The sequence below is a fragment of the Notechis scutatus genome, chromosome 2, assembly GCF_049901735.1.
Source record: "Notechis scutatus isolate UNSWTSFEM ecotype Mainland chromosome 2, rNotScu1.2, whole genome shotgun sequence".
Classification (NCBI taxonomy): domain Eukaryota; kingdom Metazoa; phylum Chordata; class Lepidosauria; order Squamata; family Elapidae; genus Notechis; species Notechis scutatus.
In genome coordinates, this window is record NC_142010.1 from 176,068,521 (window position 1) to 176,084,953 (window position 16,433).

The following is a 16,433-nucleotide window of genomic DNA, read 5'->3' on the forward strand; positions in this document are numbered from 1 at the left end:
AAATTAAAAGACATAAAGGTGTCATACTCCAATCAGTAACTACAGGAGAAACTTTGTTTAATGAGAAAAGATAATAGATAATTGAAACAGGACAGAAAAAAATATAAATATGATTTGAATTGAGACGAGATAATTAAAATAAAATTGAGAAAATTAAAAGAGGGGAGAAGCTATGCAGAAAATGTAAAACAGTAATAAGATATGGAATAGAACAGAAAAATGAGCATGAAATTGAATTTGTGTCTGTACGAAGAAATGTAACCCGGGATTACGCTACTTTCAAAAAAGATGTTTTATTTGTATTTTTTTTTTGTGAAAACTCAAATAAAATTTACAAAAAAAACAAAAAAACAAACCCACAGCCAGGAATCTTGGCTTACAAAATCGTTATTCTGTGTGCTATCCAAGTTATGAAATTAAAACAAATATTAACTATCACTTCCTGCTTCCGGACATTAGGTTAGCTATTAGGAACCAATTCCCCCCCCACAATCTATCTTTGCCCAGTTTTTCCACTGCTCCCAGTTCTGATTAGCCATCTCCCTCGGACTCACCCATGTACAATGGCTCTAGTCTCAATCAGGCCATCTGCCTATTTTTATTTTTTACAATCCCCTGCTGGTCAACCATGTTTCTGGGGGTATCACAGGTGGTGAGAAACAAAATAGATGGAAACCATTATCAACAGCAGTCTCACTGAATCATTGCCTGGGTGTCTTATGATTAGCCAAGGCATACTGTGCACAAATATCTAATGATGGGCTAATGTTAATACACCATCATAAGATTGAAGTTAGAAAGAGACGGGCTTTTAAAAAAATTACAATCAGCCTTCCTTCCAGAATTAATTCGACAATTTTCCAATTTAACAGAAGTGCAACATTATTTTGGACTCCCCAGAAACGATCGAAGGCAGAACATTAAGCTTCCTATCTTCACATCGCTAACATTTATTGAATGTGCTGAACTGACAACCACAGCGTGAATTACAACAAACACCTTAGGTAAGTATATTAATAGTAGTAAACTATGATACCTGTATAATAGTAAGGTAAGAGCTCTCTTTATATAGAGCATGAGAAAGAGATACTGGTATATGACTGGAGCACTGAACAGAAGTCTAGAGGGCAGAAGGCATGTCCTCTATACACATTTTTTAAAATTCAGCAAAGATATTTTTCTTCTTAAAAACGTCCTTAAAACTATAAAGAAGCTGGACATAACTAAAACTTTGCTGTATAACACGCCTAATGACTTTTAGAGTTTGCCTTGGCTCATAGAAGGCCAGTATCCAAACTGCCACAAACATCCTTTCACATATAGGGAAGAGAAAGTGGCTGACAGAACTGAGAAACACCCAAGCTAGGCAGACACAGCTCCTGTATTGCAATAGAAGCATTGTGCATGAACTGTCATGACACTTACGGTTATGAGCTACACTGAAAGAACAAACCGAAGCAAAACAAATTCTTTTGGAGTTGGGGAAGTATGTTGCAATATAAAGTTAGATGAAAAATTAAATGGCATAAAACGATTGAGACGACAGCATGAATTGCTCCACCAAATTACCCATCATCAATTACAGCCTCTTCCTTGATATGTTGGTTGATGGCATAATACCAGCCCTTAGAAAAATGCAGCCAACTCCTGCCAGGCTGCCCAGGGCTCAGCGGGTATGTTCAACTATTACTTCATTGACTCGGCCAGGTTAATATGCTATGACTGGCTGCATGTCATCCTGGCAGATGGTCTGGTTGCTTTTCTTTTCCATAACTGTGCCTGAGTTCTGCTCCATAATCTCAATACCTTTAGCCACGTCGCCTCCTGAAGGAAATCTGGGTTGCTGCTAGAAACGCCTTTCTGCCTCCTCCCTTCAAGACTTTGGTTTCTTTATTTGTCCTTTATTTTCTTTACAAACGCGGTTTACCACCTCAATTTTGTACTTTTTCTGATGTTTTTGGACTATCTGCTCTGCAGTAATATGAAATCTAGAAGGGTTTTCCTTTACAGGAACGGGTGGGTATGTGATTACAAATTGTTTAGGATAAATTCTACACAGTAGCTGGATTAGATGTTATTACAAAGGACTGAAAATAATGTTAAAAATATAATTATGAATCTAATTATGTAAAATCAAGGTGGAATTAAAAACACACCAACAAAGAGTTTGTATAATTAATGGTTAAAAGCACAGCACCAAAAGTTGATAAACATGAGTAGTAGTCCTGTCTTAGGCATGAACCAAATGGGCAACTTTAACCCATCACTCCGTCTCAGGCCTAGAAAGGAGGCAGTAAAAAACATTTCCAAAAATGTAGTTTCCAGGAATTGAAACTGACTAAAAAAAAAAAAAAAGTCCTATCATTATTAAAGGAAAAAGCAATAATCAAAAGGACCACTCTTTCATTTTTTCCACTCCCAATTTCAGCAGTCAATACAAAATGAATTTAGCCATTAACTTAAGAAAATAAATACTACACTATGAGAAATCATCCAATATAAAAGTCTATGAATGTTGCATTGTGTATTTTTGATGTACTTCAATCCAGATGATTAATATTACAATGTTTAAATGTGCACAGACCATAACCACCATCTGGTTCCTTTTGGGTTAGAATTAAACATTTCATTTACTTATCGTTCATACTCTCTAATTCAACACCCCTTACCCTGCTTTCTAAAATCATCTACTGTACTATTTAAATATAAAGATAAATTCACCAAGATGGAAGGGTAGATGACTTTATCATGTTAGTTATCTAATTATAGAGAATAAATCCATCACTATGAAAGACTCTATATACAAACAGAGAGAGTGAGCAGATGCTCCAAGCCATTCTAGTTTAGCTACTGCCTCTTTTAGCAACAGTTTGCAATTACAATGGTAATGAAAAAGCAGCTTTGGAACCAGTCCACCTATTGACAGCCTTTGCAGATATGCAAAGCAAAGGAAAACTGAAGTAACATCAAAAACACAGTTGCCATTTCACTCAGTGGCCACTTCACTTAACAATCAAGTTGCCGGTCCAAATTGTGGCTGCTAAACAAGGACTACCTGTACTGACTTATCTTCAAAAGCACGACATAGGTCATCAGATGCATTCACTGCAAACATTTGAGAAATAGTCTTTCATTGTTTTACTGGCAAAGGTACAGACAGTTGTCAACTTACAACAAATGAGACCATTCTAAGCAATGGAATTGTAAAGCAAGACTCCGTTACTTAGTGATGGCAATCCCTATAGTCCCATTTGCTGTTGTTAACTGAATCCCATAGTCGTTAGGCGAGGCAACTTCCTGCTGGCTTCCATGACCAAACTCATTGGGAAAGCAATCAGAAAGTTGCAAGTCCTAGGCTAGCAGCCAGGTTAACCTGTTGGCTTCCCCATTGCCTTTCTGGGGAAGCCAACAGGGAAGGTTGAAAATCATAATCATGTAATTGCTCTTGACAAGCAATCGTAAACTGAACGGTGTTGCCAGGGACTCAGATTGGGATTCCATGACCATCAAGGTGCAGGAACAGCTGGAACGCCTTCGTAACTTGGAATAATCTCTGACCAAATGGTTGTAGGTTGAGGACAGTTGATTATGAGAGCCAGTTTGGTGTAGTGGTTGAAGTGCTAACCTAAAAAGCAGGAGACTGTAAATGCTAGTCTTCCCTTAGACAGAGCTGACTGGGTGACTGAAAGAGTCACTCTCTTTCAGTCAAGGACATCCCACCACAGGGTTGTTGTTGCAGGAATAATAGAAGGCAAAAATACCAAATATGTTAGCTGTCTTGAGGTGACAATGAATACACACATAACACGCATGCGCACACACACACACACACACACACACACACACACAGAGAGAGAGAGAGAGAGAGCGCAGGTGAGATAAAAACATAACGTAATAATGCTCAAATATAATTAAATGCATTAATTTCAATCTTTCTTATCTATGTTGGAAAGAGTGTATTAAAGCTGCAAATTGCTAACTCTTCTGTGACTCAGAATAGCTGCCTAAATTCCTACCATCCCAGCCTACAGGGCTTTAAAGGAAAAACATTTGTCTTCCATTTCTCACATAGAAGCACTGCTACTATCTCCTCTAAGGAGACAGCAGAGCTGTGAAAAAAAAAATTCTGTGTGCTAAGCTACTGTATCAGTAAACTTCTGAATATTTTTGTACAGCCAAATGTTCTTGCCTGCCCCTTCCAATGTCACTGTTTCTACATCTTTCAGACAAAAAAAAAAGTCATTTGCAGGGAAAAGGTCTGTTACCCCTCTGTTCAAAACTGGTGTGATCTTGTCATTTCTTTTCCTGTTTGTAAACAGTAACAGTTGAAGCCCTCATCAAAGTGTTCACATCAAATTTAGTAAGAGACATATCACAGGGAATATATACCCAGACTACAGGATGTACATGACAATGATATAAAACTGGTGCGTGCACATACAAACATACACACATACATATGAACACACTCCTAAGCAAAAGAACTGAAAACCTAGGGTAGAATTTGACGCAAGATCAAAGTAACCTAATGAAGAGAGAAACATGATTAGAAAGGAAAAGTAGGAAGAAAAAATATGGAAAGATAAGAAAAGTAGGGAGATAAACAAGTTACAAAATCTTCTCACTAATTCTAAAATGCTTTACTGTATATATACTTTATTGTTCAGATGAGAACTGGAAGAAAGCATGTATAAGCAAAGTATCATGTAAGATATTCTTTTCCTCCTCTGATACAATAGTCTCAATTAATTTTTTGCCGGCAACTAGAAATTGGATTTTTCAATTGCTCAAATCTTTCCTGTACATACGTAATTTCTATTATAGTCCAAAACCAGTATAAAAGTAACCTCCTGAATTAAACTTCATCTGCGTTAAGAAAGCCCCAGACAGACATTCCTAACAGTTTTTTGACAAAATATTAAAGATTGAAGACATTCACAGAATTAAGCATTCCACTAATCTACTAATTGCCATGCTCTGCATATGCCTCAAAGGCTTTCAGGCTGAGCAACTGGCAAACTTGTCTACATCAAATTTAAAATGATAGGTATTCATTTTGTTGTGCTTTGTATCAAGACCTTCCAGTGTCCCATTGCCATTTCCCACTGTGTTCTTGACCTGGAAAATAAAAAGAAAAGCTAATTTTATGCTGAGTGACTTGGAGCAAGTCACATTCTCTTACCCCAGCTACCCCATAAGGTTGTTGTTACAGGGGAAAATAGGAAAGAGCAGCCAGACTTCTCATATCTAGCACTGGTCCATATAAGCCCATACTTCTCACTGACTTAATCAGTTTCAGTTATGTTATTTTATTTTTACTTTGTTTTGTGAGTGCACGTAGGTGAAGTGTCACTTATTTTGGCTATATCCTGCAGCCGAATTCACTGGAGAAAGCAATTATGCTGGGAAGATTTAGCGGATGGCTGGACGCCATCAAAGCTGCCACCAGCCACATCATAGAAAAACTCAAAGAAGCGGTGCAAGATTGGAAGATGTGGAGAGACCTGCCCAAAGAAACCCCAAGAGTCGGACACCACTTAATGGATAACATCTTCATCATATATGTGAGAGCCATTTAGTGTAATGGTTAAGACACCAGGTTAAAAACTGTGAGTTCCAATCCCACCTTAGGCTCAAGTCCAGCTGGTGACTCTGGGCCAGTTCCTCTGTCTCAACCCTAAGGAGGAGGCAAGGACAAACCACTTCAGAAAATATTGTCAAGAAAACTGCAGGGACTTTTTGTGTAGTTGAAGGAGTTTAGACTGACCTAAAGGTGCACTTTTGCACAGGTGCATAAACACACAAATGGGTATGCATATATTTGTGTTGTTAGTGTATGTGTGTGTGTGTAAACAGAGATTTTAAAAACTGTTTTTTTTTCAGTGTGTGTTTGTGTGTGTGTGTGTGTGTAGGGAATGAAAAAAAAAGTTTTGGAAATCCCTGTTTTAAAAGGATCCTGTATTTTCTTAATAAAAGAAGTTCAAAAAACCTATTTCTTCATAGGAGGCACGTTCTCATAGCCATATTCAAATTAGAATTTGTGATGTAACATTTTTGCCCTTTTGACTTAAAAAGAAAAATCAACGTGACTATATGTTACTCTAGCTCAGGGGTGTCAAACTCAATTTCACTGAGGGCCACATCAAGATTGGTTTTGACCCTGGAGGGCCGGTGGGGGCGTGGCCATGGTGGGCATGACACGGGACTGCACCTCTGCAGACATGGTTTTATAAACTTATAAAAATAGGGAGGCGTACATTTCTGTAATTTTGTTTTTTTAATACTCTCTTGAGCTACTTGATCACCTTATGAGAGAGACCAGATCAAGAAACTGACTCCATAGGAAGGCTAGGACTACAACATTGTTGACATAGGCTAGGGTAGCAGAATCCTGCAAGCCTGAAAGGTAAAATATTTGACTTTTTCTCCCTTTTATAACCTTCTGAGTCACGGAAGGCCTCCTGGACTACTCCAAAGGCTCCCTTTTGCGCCTGGATCACCTCCCAAAGGACTCCGGAGGGCAAAAGCTAGCATTTTAGCTAGCAGAGGCCCCGTGGGCCGGTCCTTTGCTATTTCCAGACCTGCTCTGTGGGCCAGATCTAAAAAGCCCACGGGCTGGATCTTGAGTTTGACACCCCTGCTTTAGCTATTATAGGTCACTGAAGCACAAGCAGTGTAATCTATTTGAACATCATCATTCTATTTTAAAATTTATAGAAAAACACACATAAAAAGCAGAACAACAGATATTTTTACACAAAAGTTTTCCCCCCAAAAGGAAAAGAAAAAGGTATCAACAGATGAAAAAGAAAAATATTTGTGAGTAAGTAAATGTCGTTTGTCAAGGAGAAACTGTCTCTGGCTGATTATAAGTAGTCCTGGACTTACAACCATTCATTTAGCAACTGTTCAAGTTATAAAGCCACTGAAAACACCATCAAAACTTGATCTATGTCACTTTTTTTCATATGTTATTAATAGAAATGCTTTGATTTTAATATGAAGCAGAGAACTATCAAGCAGAATGCGAGCACGTTTACAGCAGTTACAATCTCTCTATTATCTACAATTCTACAAAATATCTGAAATATGAAAAAACAGTGTAAAAACAGTGTAAAAGCTATAGAAAGATCAAAGCCAATAATGAAATCTTTCCCACAGCACTTTGTTGAATGTTCATTCTACTAATATATTTTCGATCTGTTTCTCCTATCATACTAGCTTAGCTCTAAGTCCTCCCTTGTTTTTTTTTCTTCTAATTTTGAAACCATAAAAACCCTAAGCAAATTTACAATTCAAACAGTAGAAGAAAATACCCCTTAACTTATACAGGTTGATTCTGAATTAAATGACATGGAAGTTTTAAATCATAAGTTGGCCAGAAGGACCTTAATTTTAGTTATTTTTGGAAGATCTGTTTGTTGGTACATTGTTAGGTTTAAAGAAACCTCCAATGTAAAACCTTTCTTTCCCCCAAGTGCAAGTCATCCTGCAAATGCTGCCATTATTGACTTGCCTCCTAACATCTGATATAAGAACACAAGTTGCCACATTTTTTTAATGGCACACATACTCTCATCTGCCTCACTTCCAATTCTCTCCTCAAGGATGCCAAAGAAAAAGAGCAAAAATCTGTAGTGGGGCATGTATCAGTCTACCCAAGAACTCAAGTTAGTTAATTACAATCTGCAAATACACCACAATACATGTTTGATTTCAGATTTTTGTGCTTTTATCATCTTTTATGTTTATTGTTTTTCTGTTTATTCTGTGATAAAATTCCAGGAGTAATTTTTGTTTACCTTGAAATAACATTAAGTAGGTAACTAAGTAAGTAAATAAGTAAGTAAGTAAATAAATAAAAGGCAAGAATCATTTACCAAAATCTACCCTTGTTAGTATGCACTGCATTGGATGGTCAGTTGTATGCCTTGTCGTTGTTGCACCACTTTCATAACAAGATGCACACAGATCGTAATCGTAGCAAATTAAACACTTGTATCTGCGACCTCGGAAATTGCCTTTTAAACATGCATCGCAGCTGACACCTGCAAAAAAAAACAACGGAAAATCATTAGCCATTTGCATGAACAATGGACATCTGAGCAATTTCATTACAATACCACTGTCCAGAATTACTATCAATTCTATCAATTATCTTATAGTTGAAAATTAAGGTTCATGGTTTCATCATTACCCTGAACATGCTTCTCACATTACAACAATCAGCTAAAATACTGACTATTCATATTCTCAGATAGGAGTCTCCAACATGAGGGCTTCCAGGTCAATTTTGAGAACCATAATAATACTTACAAAGAGCAAGACCACCAAGGCATGCTTGCAAGTTTATCTCAAAAGAAGATGGCATTGTTTGCAGCCCATTTAAACAGGCATGATATTCCACTCTGAAAAAAAAATCGGGGCCGGCCAAAAGAGACCCCCCACCGCGCCCGGGGAGCGCCCGCTGCTTTCCCTCGCCAGGGCCGGGCGGTGGCGTGTTGCACGGAGGCTGGTCTGTGGCTGGCCCAGCTCCCTTTTCCTGCCGCTCAGCGGCCTCCGCTCGCACCGCCCGGGCTCCGCTCAGGTATCCGGCTGGGGCTGTCAGGAGTTGCTACCGCCGGCGCAGCTCCACGTGGCTCCAGTCCTGCGTTGCCTCGGGAAGGGAAAGGCAAAACCAGGAGCCGCTGCTGCCGCTGCAAGCGCCGCCGCGGCTCTTCCTTTTGCCTTTCCCTTCCTGAGGCAACGCGGACTGGAGCCACGCCAGCAACTCCTGACTCAGGGCCTCCGAGGAGGGGAAGGAGGAGAAGAAGGGGTGGGGGGAAAGGGGGGGATTCCCTAAAAAATCGGAATTCCGATTTTAATCGGAAGAATATCATGCTTGTTTAAATGAGGTTAACATGTGAAACAACAGTAAGATAGAGAGATGGACTGGCAAGCAAGAAGGGATAGAAAAAGACAGTGCAAACTTGCCTGCTGCCCAGAATAGAAACCACCTCCTTCATGGACTGCAGAAAAAAAGGAACTGTCGAATCTTGAATTTATAATCCTAATTTTCACCCCCTCCATCTCCTCTCTCCAGGAAAGATTTAGGAGACTGATGGAGATGAACAAAGCTGTGGAATTCAACAGGTATATCAGAGAAACTGAGGCTAACAGGTGTACACAGAAAGATAGCATTGTTCCATGTCCAGACAGAACAGGCAGGATGGCTGCATGTTTTGCCTCTTATAGAAATGCTATCAGAGCCAAGCTCAGGACTACAAAACCTCCTCTTTCCACTGGCCTGTTCCCCACATCCCTGGTGTAGCTTGTTACCAGCAGCTGCTGTCCAGAAACTCTGGTAGTGACTACAGGTGTTTATGTCAATGTATAAAACTTTCAAAGCTGCAGACCTAAAACGAATAAACTGATCTTTTTGAAAGGCTGGTGATGATCTGAATTTGAGATTCCTGTCCTAAAGTCCAAAGACTTTCTACACATTATTTTGGTAGTTCACACTACCAGATAAAAGCATTTCTGTACAAACCAAACAGATATCGTTCTTGTAATACATTTCATTCTGATCAGAGCATACTGACATAATATTCTTGTTTAATAAATGTATCTTAACTATAAAAACTACTGTAAGTTAAAACAAAAAAGCTACTGAGATTACTGCTAACCCTTTGATATGAAAGGAATCTGTATTGTTCTAGTTATATACAGACTAAAATTATCATTGGTTTGTCCATTAAAAGCTTATAGTTTAAAGGTGTCTAAGAAAAGCATTGATAAAATATCTCAAGCACAGATTAAGAGCATAACATATCAGATCTGAAGCAGATAATGTCTGACATTAAAGTCATACCGTGTCCAAAAATATTCGTATTAGCTTTGTAAATCTGTCATACTAGCTTGATACCTGTATCACTACGAAACTATGTGGTCGGGCTTAGTTTTGGGGGAGGAAAACAAGGGGAAAAAATTCTGCCTCTGCCTACCAGCATCCATCGTTATTCACCTGGCTAGCATCCTGTCAGTGTGTGAGAGAGTTGAGGGCTGTTTGTAAACTGAAACAGTATTTGCTGTGTGAGCAGGGAGACAGCAAGGAGCCTGGGCATGGCTTAGCTCAACTGTTCTGTACTAAAGCTGCTTGGTGCTGTGAAACTGAAATTCCTCTCCTCTGCTTGTGTTTTGCATTTGGAACAGATTTCTTTTCAGGTGGGGATGGGGAGTAGAACTCCTTTAGTATCGGAGCGTATTAATAATAATATATGAAATACTAATGCTCTGATGGTCATTTTGAAAAATCCTTTCTTAGTGAGCACCTAGAAACCAAGAGCAACATACATGCCAAATTTCAAGTTTGTAGGCTTTACGGTTCTGGAGATTTTGTTATGATGTGTGACTGGTATTTCCCTTTTATATATATAGATTTTTAAAAAATCAAAAATGTTATTGAATTTCAAAATCTTCCAAATCCTATTTTCTAGTAAAAAAAGAATCTGAAAACTTTTTCATTGTTCAAAACAGCTGAGCTGAAATATTTTACCAGAAGGGAAAGCAAAAAGTAGATTTTGCAATTTAATATATATACAGTATGTTTATGCATTTCTTCAAATGTGACATTATTTGAGTTCAACAATATTCATTCTAAAGTATTTAACTGATGCATTTAGTACTGCAACCTTAGTATGCTTAAAAGAGAATCATGGACTTATAAGAACTGGAAGGGACCATTTAGAAACATCAAGACTATCCCCCCTCCTCCTACTCAATGTAAAAAATATACTTTTTTTTGTTTGTGTGTTCAGCCTCTTCTTGAAAATATCCCACTACATCTCTGAATAAAAAAAACTAGTAAAGGCAACAATCACTCGATTAAATGCTATTCTTCCAATATAACTATTGGAAGATTCTAAATAAAACTAGCATTTCCAAGTTTCAGCACACAATGCATTCTACAATATTAACATTTCACCCCAATTTTCCATCTAAAATGCTACAGAATTATTCTGCTTTTATTTTTAAACTTTCAGATGAAAGCTTAAAATAATTTACTGATAATACTGACCAAATGCTATGCTTCCTAGTTTTAATAAAAACTAGCAATGCAGATGTTTAGTTTCTCCCTCCCTATGATGTGGCTTTCATCAGCAAAGATTGGTTCAGACAATATTGTAATCAGGATTAAGAACCGGAAAGTATAAAATAGCCTCAATATTTTTCATTTGTTTGGAATTTTCATGTCCTGAAAATATTGTGTCAAAGAGGAGAAAGCTTCTGCAGACTAGACACATGTTTTGCTGTACTTTTGTATTCCTCTTTTCCTTCTTAGGAGTGAGTAGGTCTAATAATATCACTGCTTCAACACTTGACAGAAAATGAGAGGATTGGCATTGCTGCTGTTTTGACAAGTGATAGAAAGGCTGAGAAAAAGAACAGAATCGGCCCATCTCAAATTGTGGATAAAGATCTTTAGTGATAAAATATCAAAGAAAAAGAAAGTCAAGCCAGAGGAGACTGCTGCTACTTGATGAAAGCTTTTTCAAATTGTGTAAAAAGGCAAAGAGGCAGAAGACAGACTAGAACGGCACCCCAATCCAATGGGGTTCATTCTTTCATACTAAATTTAATAAAACATTAAGATTCCGTAAATTTTAGATTCTGCAAGAGTTCATAAGGTATGCCAATCTGTTGGAGATAGTTTATTACCTCAGAATTGTTTTTCCCAACTCAAGTACCTCCGCCACAGTAGTCAACGATTATAAAAACTGCAGTCCGTTTGCTTTCTCCTAATCTAGGTTATTCATCCACCACGAAAGCAAGAGATACTGAAGAGTAATTGGGATTCTTCCCATTAAATTTGACTTTTCAGTACATGAAGCTTTCAATAAAAGTGTGAAAATTCTCACAAAAGTAAAAAACACTTTATAACAGATCAGGTCATTGCCAAAAAAAAGGAAAAATGGAAACTATCTCACCTCCAAAAAAATTAGCTTCCAAGTTTTTACATAGAATAGGTAGAAGAAAAACAACAAAAAATAGAATGATTGCTATAAACAATATTTACATTGGATACACCAGCAATTATGGAATAATTTTGGTAAATGGCTTCATTGTTTTGCTACTGCTTCTCTAAGCTTTCCTGTCCTGAAAATATATTCTACAATGTTTTATCTTGCCTTGACAGCCAAGGCAGGTTTGAAAAAATTGTAACCTAACTCTGTAATATTTGAAATGCTCTGCCCAATGTTCAGAACTCATGTTACAAAGTTACAATACTGTTATCTAATAATGCTAGACAGATAATCCTTGACTTATGACTGTTTGTTCAGTGAATGTTTGAAATTACAACAGTGCTGAAAACAGTAACTCACAGTTGGTCCTCAAAGTTATGGCCATTACAACAGTTCCATAGTCACGTTACCAAAATTAGGCACTTGGCAGACTGCTCACCCAAATGTAGACATATCTTGGATTGAGGTGGGTCTTTGGCTACTGACTGGTGGGATTTGGTGAACAGTGGCAATGGCATGAGTGTTGCTAGTATAAGTCTAGTGTTAATCTTGATCTTAACTTAATCTGATTGTCCCTTTTGATAAACCTCAAAAGCCAAAAAAGAAACAAAAAGACCAAAACTCCACCCCACCGGCAATCAACACCCTCATGAGCAGAGATAAAAACAAAGATTAACACAGTAGACCAACAAACAAACAAACAATACCTCAGTCAAGGAACTAACAATGCAGACAAACAAGCCAACAGCAGCCAACAGCCCAATCAAGGAACCACCAAGACCACTTCTAGCAACACAGAAAGGGCAAGCCACTAGCATGTAAAAAAAAGGGCAAACCCCACTCCCTCCTAGCAATCATAAATCATGACTGATTGATTTATTCAATTTCTAGCCACCCAAACTCAATGAAGTGACTCTGGGCAGCTTACAATTCTAAAACTATAAAACAATTTTAAAAACATTGAAATATATTGCATATTTCCCCATCAATCTGAATTCCCATTTTACCAATCTTGGAAGGATGGAAGGCTGAGTCAACCTTGAGCCCATCAGGATCGAACTGTGCCACTAGGACTCATGTAATTACCTCGGTTTGGTAATGAAACGTTTACAAGAAAACCACCATGCTTGGACAGCACCAAGGATCCCATGATCGTAGTAATATATTCTAGTTCACAATATTTAATTTTCATGATTGCTTATTTCAATAATTTTACAAAAATGTTTTAGGCATGACAGTGTTTCCTTGTAGCACAGAGATCAAACACTCAGAAATATGTTTGCAATACAGTCAACTTATAATACACAGACATCATATATCTTGTTTTTAATGCCAACACAACTACCTCTAGTATATTATTGATAAATGACATATGCCAGTAGTGGGATCCTACCTTAGTTGCTACCGGTTCGGTGGGTGATCATGTGTGTGCATGCGCACCCCCCTAACGTGCGCATCCCTAACGTGCCAATCAGCTGAGAGGATGAAGAAACGAAAAGCTAGGAGCAACCTCCCCCCCCCCTGCACTTTTTGGTCTTTTATCCTCTCAGTTGGAGGCTTTTCTCCCCCTCCTCTCAGCTGATCAGAGACTTATTTTTATGGCCGAACAGGTAGTGATTTTTACTACCGGTTATACTACCACTGATATATGCAGCCTATTAGTGGCAACTCAATAGAACTGCATTCCAAATCTGAGTTACACCAACATTTTCAGTTAATGCTCTTTTCATTCTAATGGAAGCCTATAGTATTCAAAAATGTAGTGTTGAAAATAAAATTAGCTTTTCTATCTTTCAAAGCTTGAAACCATTTCTAATGTTATTTTATGCCTTCTTGGGCCCTCCCTGCTTAATTCCCCATTTTATCCTTACTATTCTACTCTCTAATGTCATAATGTTCAAAGATTGTATCTTGTTTCTATTGGCATTTCAGCTGAAATGCCAATAAAAACAAGATACAATCTTTGAACATTATGACATTAGAGAGTAGAATAGTAAGGATAAAATAGCTCACCCTAGTTTTGAAAATACTGTTTCTCAAGGATTTTCTCACCTTTTGCTGTGCTTCTAACCATACATGCATTTTAAAAAACTTAATACAGTATTCATACACAAAGAAATGACAAGATAAAATAATTACGATCAAATTTAAGTTTCTTTTCAGATAGGACGATTGTAAGGCTTTCTCACAATGAAAGCCTGCAGGAAGCTTGTTGTAATGCATGAATCATATTATTTAAATTTTATTACTCAGAGATCCAGAGCAGTGAGTAATTTAATGGATTTTTTTTTTTGCGTTAACCCCATTATTTCTATATTTGAAAGAAAAGCATGTTCACAGTCCTGTTTTAAGCCATGATTTACCTAGCATACAGGAACATCTATTTTCAGTTCAACATAATTTTGAATGTTACAAATTACATTCTTAATGATCTAATTTTACCAACAACCAGATTAATTGTGCAGTATTGATTTCTAAAGCCACATCGCATCATTGTCTAGTAGTTGCTAATATTGATTCAAGACTGTAGAAAACACAATGCATCAGAGATTATAGGGATGTGACACATTAAGACCTCTCTCACTATATGGATAAATCTTATATGGCTTACATTCAAAAAGGTTTAGGAATCACAGGAGTATACACGAAACAGAAAATTATTTTTTATTTCAAGTGTAGAACAAAACAGTTTGACTCAAATGAATTCTGTTGAAACATTTCAACTTGGCTCTATTCCCTCAGAACAAAACACTATGAACAAAACACAAAATATTTCAAGTACATAGAACAATAATTAAAACTCAGGATCAGCTGCATTTCCTTGTTTTTCATTCTAGGTCTTGAAAAGTGAAATGATATTCTCTATTGAATGCTACCCATCACTCAAACTTCAGAAATGTTTATCCGGGGGCATCACTGTTTACATTAGCATGTCACATTATAAATTCCACCCCTCCAACAGCAAGAATAGATAGGTGATTTTTTTAAATTATTTTTTTAACCTCTCTGGGTGGCTCAGTTACCACATAATAGCACAAAAAAGAATAGTTAAATTATTGAACATTCTTTTTAATTGGTACATCAGCCCTATGAGGTTTTCTTTCTTTTTTAATTTCTTTGACTAGGCCAGTGGTAGCTAACCTTTTTTGGCTCCTGTGCCGAAAATTGCCAGCACCCAGAAGGCAATGCGTGCTGGGGCCGCCCACATCCCTGTGCATGCACGCGCAATCCCCCCATGCCATGCATCTGTGCATGCACGCGAGACCCCCCATGCGTGCTGCGCATCTCTGTGCATGCATGCGCATCTCCTGCGCACCTCCGCCCCCACACATCAGTTGTTGGGCATGCGCAGTGGGGCTCTTCCGGGCAACCTCTCGCATGCCGGCAGAAGTGGCTCTGTGTGCCATTTCTGGCACATGTGCCATAGGTTCACCAAAATGGGACCAGGCTGTCAAAAATGTGATGCCTGTTTGCCAGATGCAAAAGAACTATGTTATTCTTCCTCAGTGCTGCTACTTGTGCAAAAGAGTGGGTGTAAGAAAGAAAAAGAAGACCGCTAGAGCTTCTTAACAGCATGAGTAACATAAATATTACAAAACGGATGAGAACACACAGACAGCATATAAACATTCATTCCCAGCCAGTATCTGAATGTAGCACTCATAGAACCTACCTATACATTTTTTACACGGATTCTGTTTCTTGGAACAAAACCGATTTTTATTTCATCCTCGGGACAAAAAAGCGTATTTTGGTTTATGCCGAACATACTAAAAAGGGCTCAATTCTTCGCAGTTGAAATGCTCTACATTTCCCAAGGGATGACCAAAGTATCCTAAGTGGGAGATATTGTTTTTACGCTTTGAGTTCAAAACAAAACACCTATGCTGCGATCGTTTATCCTGACCACAAAACAAATATACTATTTTATTCCAAGATTTCTATAATTGGCTTTTTAAAAATCCAACATTGCAAAGAAAAATGGCATGGACAAGTCGAATCCTGATCAAAACTAAGCAAGGAGAAAACCAAATAGAAATAAGGAACAGAAAAAAAAAAGAGTGCAACAGGCAGAAGCAGAGGTTAATACTGCCCCTGGACTACTGCCCCTGCCCCTGGAATAAAAAACACTATAGTAAGTCAGGTATAAAAAAAGCTACACATTGTACATTCAGATGATGATGTTTTAGAGCAGTGGTTCCCAACCTTTTTTTCGCCCCGCACCCCTAAAGAAATTTCACTCGAACCTCGCACCCCCTGAAATAAATAATAAATAAAAATGCCAACATATAGCCAATATCCTATTATTTACCTGGACTTTTCTCGCACCCCCTGGAATATCGTCTCGCACCCCCAGGGTGGGAACCCCTGTTTTAGAGCAAAGATAGTTCAGAAGACTCAACTCAAAAATAAAAGTAAGCTTTTATAATT

General features: G+C 37.9%; 1 protein-coding gene across 4 annotated transcripts in view; it reads right to left on the minus strand.

Annotated features, from left to right (window-relative positions):
• KCMF1 (potassium channel modulatory factor 1) overlaps positions 1-16,433 on the minus strand; it is a 56,528-nt gene that overhangs the window by 19,574 nt on the left and 20,521 nt on the right. For all 4 annotated transcript variants that reach the window (XM_087957463.1, XM_087957465.1, XM_087957462.1 and 1 more), the window contains exon 2: positions 7,881-8,048. In XM_087957463.1, the coding sequence (XP_087813589.1) occupies positions 7,881-8,048 (168 nt within the window). The remainder of the gene's footprint in view (positions 1-7,880; positions 8,049-16,433) is intronic.